The sequence below is a fragment of the Nannospalax galili genome, unplaced genomic scaffold, assembly GCF_000622305.1.
Source record: "Nannospalax galili isolate Female #2095 unplaced genomic scaffold, S.galili_v1.0 scaffold189, whole genome shotgun sequence".
NCBI classification, from domain to species: Eukaryota; Metazoa; Chordata; class Mammalia; order Rodentia; family Spalacidae; genus Nannospalax; species Nannospalax galili.
In genome coordinates, this window is record NW_008360331.1 from 9406399 (window position 1) to 9415472 (window position 9074).

The 9074-nt window shown below is 38.2% G+C and overlaps 1 protein-coding gene across 16 annotated transcripts in view; it reads right to left on the reverse strand.

Moving 5' to 3' along the window:
* Positions 1-9074, reverse strand: part of Bmpr1b (bone morphogenetic protein receptor type 1B) — a 296248-nt gene that overhangs the window by 37017 nt on the left and 250157 nt on the right. For 10 of the 16 annotated variants that reach the window (XM_029560245.1, XM_029560242.1, XM_029560244.1 and 7 more), the window contains 2 exons: positions 3473-3575; positions 2713-2815 (listed from right to left, as the gene is read on the reverse strand). In XM_029560245.1, coding sequence (XP_029416105.1) covers positions 2713-2815; positions 3473-3575 — 206 coding nt within the window. The remainder of the gene's footprint in view (positions 1-2712; positions 2816-3472; positions 3576-9074) is intronic. The other 6 variants (XM_029560248.1, XM_029560250.1, XM_029560247.1 and 3 more) reach the window with 1 other exon arrangement.

Consider the following 9074-nt stretch of genomic DNA (forward strand, 5'->3'; position numbering starts at 1 on the left):
TAAAAATATATAAATAAGGGGGCTGGAGAGATGGCTCAGTGGTTAAGAACACTGGTTGTTCTTGCAGAGGACCCAGGTTCAAATCCCAGAACCCACATTGCAGCTAGCAACTGTCTGTAACTCTAGTTCCAAGGGATCCAACAGCTTCTTCTGTCCTCTGCGGGCATTGCATGACACAGGTGCACTTTCATTTATGCAGGCATAACACTCATGCACATAAAATAAAAATAATAAATAAAATATATTTTTTTTTAATTTAAAAAAACAAGCCAGGCATGGTGGTACACACCTTTAATCCCAGCACTCAGGAGGCAGAAGCAGGTGGATCTCTGTGAGTTCAAGGCCAGCCTGGTCTACATAGTGAGTTCCAGGGCAGCTGGGGCTACAGGGAGACTCTGTCTCAAAAAGACCAAAAAAATTTTTTTAAAACAGATAAATAAATAAATAAAATGCAATAGTCTACTCATTCTCTTACATAATAGAATTATATTGTCTGATAACAAAGGAGATAAAGACAAAAGCATTGTGTCAAGATTATTGTATACAATGTAAATGAGAAAATTAATTACTTCTGTATTCCTTTCATGTGTCCTATATACAAATTTATTCTGAAAATTCAAAACAGGGAATGAACATTTGCACAAATGTTAGTTCTACTTTCTGGCAGGAAATTTAGCTCAGGCTTATGTGTTGATCTATAAGCTATGAGCATAAAGGTACATCACAGGAGGTAAATTCTAGGGCTCCCCTCTGCGTATTAGACATTTCCATACAGTCAGTTTGCTGAGGCGAACACAGCTGTTTCGGTGTGTATCTGTCACCTATAGAGTTTATATTGTAATCAGCAATATCTGGGCAATGGAATTTTTAAAGAAACCTATGAGCTTCTCAAACTACAGCTTTTAAAATGAATAAGAAAAGGAATAAAATAAATTTTCAACTCTGGAACCCATGTATTATAATTTACTTAACTATAATGAAATTCCTATATTCCAAAACAGAATATCATTTCTGATTAATTTTTGATGACATCCATACATAGTATGTATGAATAATTTCCATATCTAAACATAAACATATTTTTTAATTATAGAAATTCCACATTTTAAATCCTCATCAGAGTATTGTACTTAAGAAGGCACGTGTTTCTACTTAATTGATTTTAACACAAGTTATCACTTCTTTAAATATTCAGTAAAGAAAAATAAGTTCTTATAAGAAGGAATTGTTTGGGGGAAGATCTCTTTCCATCCTGTTCACATCAAAACCAACAACTCTTTCTACCCTTCCCACCAGCTGTTAAGTCATTGGTCTTCCTACATCATATTTTGTCTGTGAAAATGCTGCATTTGATCTAATTACTTTTTGCTTATCCTCTTTAAGAAGAAAGAATGTTATCGTAGGTTTTTCTGCTTTGCTGGTGCTTCAAGGGAATAAACAAAGCAAATTGTGTTGTTCACAGGTTGTACAAATTTGATAAAGTTAATTAGCCTTTTAGGCTGTAATTCAGTCATCTTTAAATGGGAATATCAATCCCAAATACTTCATGGGGTTGTGACGCTCAGGTGGGTTAATTAAGGTAAGATTTAGCATCTTAATTTCCACCTAACTTCCTTGTCTCATTGACTTAGGAAGTTCCTATTCATCCTTAAAACATTGTTCAAGTGTCCATTCTCTGAGACAATCGTGATATCCTGCTGTGCAAGACGGAGCTACCCAGGCACTCATTATATTATATATAATATCAGCAGGTGTCACGGTCCCATTGCCACGCCTTTCCTGTCGTGCTGGACCGCAGGCCTTCCGGTACTATAAGCTAGAATAAACCCTTGCTTCAGAAAAGTAACTAAGCATACTTCATAATCTAGCTCTACTAGCTATCTCAGGAATCTATTTTATGAAATTCCAAGTTTTGTTTAAAATATTTTCTCAAAAATAGTGCCAATAGTGAAGGAATTATTATTTTATGTGTATGGTAGTACACCCATGCATACAATGCCTGTGGAGGCCAGAAGAGGCAATCAGATCCCCTGGAACTGGAGTTATAAATAGTTATTAGCTGCCACATGAGTGCTAGGAACCAAATCTAGGTCCTCTGCAAGAGCAGCCAGTGCTCTGAACCACTGAGTCTTCTCTCCAGCCCCAATATGACTTTTTAAACTAGTAACATTCAATTACATAAACTTTGAAAGCTTTCACATAAATTCCCCCATGTTGTGATGTGACTAAAAATCAGTTAATTGTGAGAATAAAATAAAATGCTATAGAACAAATGAAATTTTATTTATTCCTTTGTAATGTCCTCATTTTTTCAATGTCCTTATTTTTAAAAGGAATACAATCTAAAGCATTTATGTAGTTAAATGTCAGTCCGGTATAACTTTTAGGAGTAGGTACGAAATACTACTTCCTTTCTCCACCTTTCAGCAGCAACTGTAAGCTCTAGGAACTGGAACTTTCTGGAAGGAGATATGGAGAGGCCAAAGCAACAAGGATCACAGAATGAGGCTCTATACCACCACTATTCCCAGAACGACTTGCACATCTCATTGAATAACTGATACATGATGTCATCTTGCCTCAGCCCTTTACTCCAGTAGTGGGCAATGCCACAAGTTAAAGGTGAAAATAGTCATTTTACTGATGAATTTGCAAAAGAGAAACTGATCCAAGTGTCACATTCGTTAAGCCTTTGCCCCTTCTTGGCCTTACCTCTGTTTTTCAGGGGAGGCAGGGTGGGGTGCAGGTCTTTGTTACACTCATTCCTTTCTGTGCAGCATTCGATGGATCTTCTTTGATGAGGAATGGGAGTGTCCTAAAATTGAACCCAAACAGTTATTAGTGGGTTCCTCTAAATTTCAATGTCATCATCTATAATTTAACAGATACTCACTAGAGGACTCATTCAAAAATCTAATACTTTTATTCTAAGTCTTGAAGATATTACTTTCCATCAAGTAATTTATTTCAAATTATCGTGTATTGTTGCAACATTTTCATTTCAATGAAATTGTTACTTCACTTTTAAAAATCAGAATACATGCAGCCAATAAAGAATGTGGTCTTGGTTTAACCAGTTAGCTAAACTGGATTTTAAAAAAAGATGATCTAATGGGACACAAAGCAAAAAGTTAACAGCAAAGACAAAAATATTTTGTTTAAAAATGAATTGGCCCAGTAAGAATTTTCTATTATTTTCCAAATTATTAAATATAAAATAGCCATGAAAAATAAAAATTATTATTATGTTGGTATTTTTGAGATAGAGTCTCCCTAGTCACAGCTGGCCTGAAACTTTCTATGTAGACCAGACTGGTCTCCATCAGAGATCCACCTGCCTCTGCCTCCTGAGTGCTGGGATTAAGGGTATATACCACCACACCCGACTTGAAAAGTGACTATTTTATCTTGCTTGAATTTTACTGAAAATCTAGCCAATGCATCTTAATGTAAAATCAATGATTTTCCTTACCCGACATTGAAAATCTGACCCTTCTAGTCCTAGACATCCAGAGGTAACAACAGGCATTCCAGAATCATCCTCTTCTACCATCGTGAAACAGTATCCATCTGTGCTGAAGACCAAACAGGTGAAGCGAGAGGATGAGAAAGGAGAACACGACTTCAGAAAATGAGATTACCCTGAATATCACCAGCTTGATCACAAACAGGGGAAAGGTGATGATTGTTATAGACCACAATCTGTTGAGAACATCTCAACATCTGTTTCTACAAATGTGCATGTAATAATCATGAAAAGTAAGGTAACATCTTAGAAACTCATGAGAAAGATGGAGCCCAAACTCCACATTTCATTCCTTACTGTTTCAAAGCACTGTGCCTCTTAGCGAACTCATTTTGGTCCAGTGTTGCTTTTCCAGACAAATCCCATCAGATACTCTGAAGAAGGTGGCACTGCCCTCATATTGTATGTAAAGAAACTAAGGCTCAGAGAGCTGTAATCATTTCCTCAAAGTCACATGGTGAGAGAGAGAGAGTTAGAGAGGAGAGAGAGAGAGGAGAGAGAAAGGGAGAAACAGACAGAGAGAGATAGAGACAGACAGAGAGAGAAAGAGGGCACTAAGATGGAAGCTAAGCTATGCTGGTGAATGCTGGCTCTCTTTCATCCAAGGCACTGAACTGCTCTCATCTGAGGTGTGGTGGTGTAAGACAGGTAGGAGCTGGGTCAGCTAAACACAACTGATGCAGCAAAGACTCTGCCACTTTGTACCTCTGCTGCTAGACTGGCTTTAGCACCGCAAGAAATTAAACTTGGCTGGCTGCAAACATTTTGGGCTGCATAGGCATGAGTAAGAATGAACAACAGACAGAAGGGTTTTGACATGACCTAATTTTAATGTTTTTTTAGATGAAAACAACTTTCAATTGTTCTATGATGTTTAATCTTCTGAACAACAATGAGAAGTTACAGCAGCATTTCCCATGTTACACAAGGGAGAACTGACTATCTGTGTAAGATGAAGATTAGTTAAGGGCATCAGGCTTGAGTGTTGAAGGCCCTCCTACTCCACTCTCACTTGTTTTCTGCTAAGCAGGAACAAAACTGAAAAAGAACTGGTATATATCAAACTATGTGTAGACAGACATGTTCTCTTTTATAAGTTGGACTTACACTGTAGTCTCCCACAATAAGTACTAAGCTACTCTTCCATGCCCTTAGAAATAAGATTCTGAGCTATATCTCCATCCTTTTCTCATCATGTGTATGCTCAGTGTGTAAGACAAATATGACAATGGAGCTCTAAAAGTCATGGGAATAAAGCTATGAGAACGGTATTAGCCGTGATTTGTAGGCCTGTCTGTTTGCATTAGAGGTAGCAGCATTCTGCCATGCATTAGCTCTTCAACTATCATCAACATCCTTAGAACTGTTTACTTAGTTTCTAAGCCTGAAGTGATCCAACATGTCTCAGTTTAGAGCAACTAGCAGGGCAGAGTTCAAACATACTAATGAATAGCTTAGAAGGGCAAATGACAAATCTCTTTTTTAGACCTAAGGTCAAATGCATGAATATTGCTCTAGAAGAAAGACTGCCTCTGAACAATAGCCCATGCTCCGAAAGTCTTTGGAGCTTTTTAGTCAGCTTACTGAAACTGCAATTGAAACGTAAAACTCATAATGCTGAAGGCAATACAGAAAATGGATTTACTCCAAACAATGTGAGTAAATAATAATCATGTGATTTTCAATGTTTTCATAGGTATTCCAACTACATGAGTAAAATATTTCTCATTAGGAATTCATAGAGACTAGAGTTAGTAACATAATATATTGAACTTCATTTGACATATTACTCAAACGAATTGACATATTACTACAAATCAAGTATCTGAAAATGAACTTCAAACTAATTTATGAGAACCAAATAAAGGAATAGAAAAAGGTAACGAGATTGTTGGAAAGTTACAATATAAACATCAAGGAGAGTAATTCAAGCTTTACTTCCCTGTTTGTAGAGGGAGGAGCTAAAAATATAAAGAAGGGTTGGGGGAGGGAAAGACAGAGATAAGGAGGGAGGGAGAGAAGGAGGGGAAAGAGGGGGTGAGGGAGTGAGCGAACAAGAGATATCCTGGAGAAAATAATCAATGTCACATACGTCATAAATTCAGGTAGAGATCAGTATTTGGAGAATAGCAAAGGAGATAAGAGCCATTATTGTTTTTACGATATGCAATGTAGCAAACATAAATCATAAGCTTCTCACTGATATTGCTGAATAGCAGAGAACTGTAACTGAAAACTAGCAGTCCAGTTATAGCTGTCCAAGTGCAGTTATAGATGTCCAAGTGCAGTTATAGATGTCCAAGCATTACTTGAGCGCTTTTAACTCTCCAGCAAATGCAAATGTAAACAAAGCATCTTCTGAGTCCAAGCTGACCAATTCTGCTCTCCACTGAGGTGGCCAGTCATTTTCTTAAAGGATAATTACCCTCTGTTGCCAGCTTTAAAAATATTCTGCTGCCTGGGTACCTAAGCTTCAGTTTATATACAAACTAGTGCCTGATCATTCACAGAATGTAGAAAGTGATATGAAGATGATTAACCATGAAGAAAGTGAAAATAAGAATAATTTAGCCAAATTTAAAGAAGTGAAAGGCACACATCAATGCAGGATGAATCATTTGGTTAGAGCAATGATTATGAATGAGAGAGGGGTAGTGACACAGTCAGTCACTAGAACATTTAAAATACGCTGCTCCTCTGTGTGGCAGGCAAAGAAAAGCCACTGACAAAATGGACAGAGAATTCAGTGCATACCAAGAAAATCAAGCATCAATGATAAATGTTCCTGAAGTTACTTAATGAAAACACAAAACACTTGCAAAGTTAAAGGTTACAAGGGGTCAAAGTAGTGGTAGTATTTGTTAACCTCCTCAGATAACCAGCTCTCCAGGTTCAAATCTCTAAATGTGTCCAGTATTCCAAAAGCAAAGGAATAGCTGAAACACCTAGAAAGATGGTCAGGAGACTAACCATTTCAAAAGATTTTCAGTATCCCCAAATGAACACCTGCTAGCCAGAAGGGGGAATACCTGTTTCAGAGCTTTAGGACATGGAGTGATCCTCTTTTCAGCAGTTATGCATCTAGAAACTGCAAGGATTTTTTTACCCTTCTCATTTCTAGTCAAAACAGCCAGAAACAGCCTTTTGGAACCCAACTCATTCATGAGTTATTATTGATGGCTAGAAAGAAATTTCATAAAGTATCTAAAACAACACCAACAGCGCCTTTATTTAAAGTGAGGGGAACATTTAGAAGGCTTTCCCTTACAGGTCCCTTACTGCTGCTGCTCCAGTAAGGTCTCGTGTGTCCTATTGAAACCCCCAGACCTGCTCTCAACAGCCATCAATGCTGAGAAGGAAAGACTGTACAACTTTTCTCCTAACTAGTTTACATGGTTTCACACTGGCACTCAGGCTGGCCTCAAAATCATAATTCTCTTGCCTCAGATTCCCAAGCGCTGGGATGACCACTATGCCCACCTTTGGTTAAATATTCATAAATATTAATTTAACTATAAAATCATTTCTTAAAGTTTATTTGCTTTACTCAATCTTGTGACAGAATATTTTAAAGCATTCTTTTAAATTCACATTCAACAAAAATTAATTGCATAAATGGGTATGGCTATCTGTTCAATATAATCTGTTTCCAACAAGATCAATACTTAACCCCTGCCTGGATTTTAAGATGCAAGAAATGCTCCAATTCTTAAATTTCCTTTGAGTTTAAGTTTCAGAAAGTATAGTTAAAGGGTTGGCTGATTGAGACTATCCTGTCTTTGAAAATACCTATTTTGCATTCAGTGGTTTAACAAAGTAAGTTTTCCAACACAGGTAGACCAAAGGGCACAATTTATACAGTTGCTATTTAATCTCAGATTTTCATCAGTAATCATCTGAAAGCTTCATGCAGCTTTTTAAAGAAAAGTTCCTTGTCATTTATGAATTACACCATTACTCACGCGTTAGGGACTGAGGATACCAGTGTGAGGAAGAAGCAGCCTTGGTTTAAGAAGCACACAGACTACAAAGACCCCCATGCGACAGGAGGGAAAATCAGCAGGCTGAGGCAGTAGGAATAGAAATCATAAACTACCTCGTTTACTGCTGACTGAGGAAGAGAGGGGAAAGATCCAGCAGCAGCAACTTAAGAGCTACAGAATCCTAAGGCTATTGTTTACTGACTTCCCTCCCTAACTTCTTAGATGAACAGATTCCTAGAGACTTGGAAGGAAATACAGTAATATTACTGTGCCCTTCTCTGGCTTTTCCTCTGAGGAGACACTGTGTTGGGGGAAGGTAAAAGTACAGCGTTGATGACAACTCCCAGTGTAAGGGTTGCCCTTTTATTCTGTGCTCAAGATCAGGGACACCAGCATGCACCCTTCTCTGGCATTCACACGGATCAGTTTAGTAGTGTGTTTATTATTCTTGGAAGTACACATTTTTTTTTTTACATTGTCCTAGCTTTATTTTCAATAAGCCTTTGGTATTTTATATTTTATTTATTTTAATTTTATGTGTATGAGTGTATTGCCTGCATGTAGGTAGGTGCCCCTGTGTCATGCAACTCCTGTGGAGGTCGGAAGAGGGTGTTGGATTCCCCCTGGACGGGGAGTTACCGATGGTTGTTAGCAGTCACGTGGGTTCTGGGAACGGAGCCCAGGTCCTCTGCAAAAGCAGCCAATGTTCTTAACCACTGTGCCCCCTCTCCAACGTTCAATAAGCATTTGTAAATCTTAGTTCCCACCACTCTGTGCAGACCCTTCCTGTCTCTAATAGTCTCTGGGAGGACTCCTCTCTCCTCTCTCTTGAGTCTAGCCCATTTTGTATATTCATAATATTGCCTGGTATAGTGAACATTTTTTCTCTGCTCTACAATCAGTGGTCCCCTATGAATAAATTTAAAAGCCCTGAACTATTCACTTTCAATTAAACCCAACAACAAATTGGATCGATTTAATATTCTCATGACTGATAATGAGAGGCACAAAGATTTTTTTTTAATATTTTATTTTTATTTATTTATTTTTATTTTCTGTGTATGAGCGTATTGCCTGCATGTATGTAAGTGCACCCGTGTCGTGAAATGCCACGGAGGTCAGAAGAGGGCTTCGGATTCCCCTAGAACTGGAGTTAAAGATGGTTCATAGCTGCCATGTGGGTGCTGGAAATCGAACCCGGGTCCCCTGAAAGAGCAGTCAATGAACTTAACCGCTGAGCCATCTCTCCAGCCCTCAAAGGCTGGGCGTGGTGGCACACACCTTTAATCCCAGCACTCGGGAGGCAGAGGCAGATGGAGCCCAGTGAGTTCAAGGCCAGCCTGGTCTAAATAGTGAGTTCCAGGACAGCTGGGGCTACAGGGAGACCCTGTATCAAAAAGACAAAAAAATAAAAAAATAATTAAAATTAAATAAATAAAGTTCCTCAATATAACTTCCTACATCCATGTGTGGATGTGAATGTGTGTGTTTTGTGACACTTTCTGGGAAGTCTGTTTCTATGTACTATAGTAAACAGAGCAATAACAGACCAAAGAACCAATGCC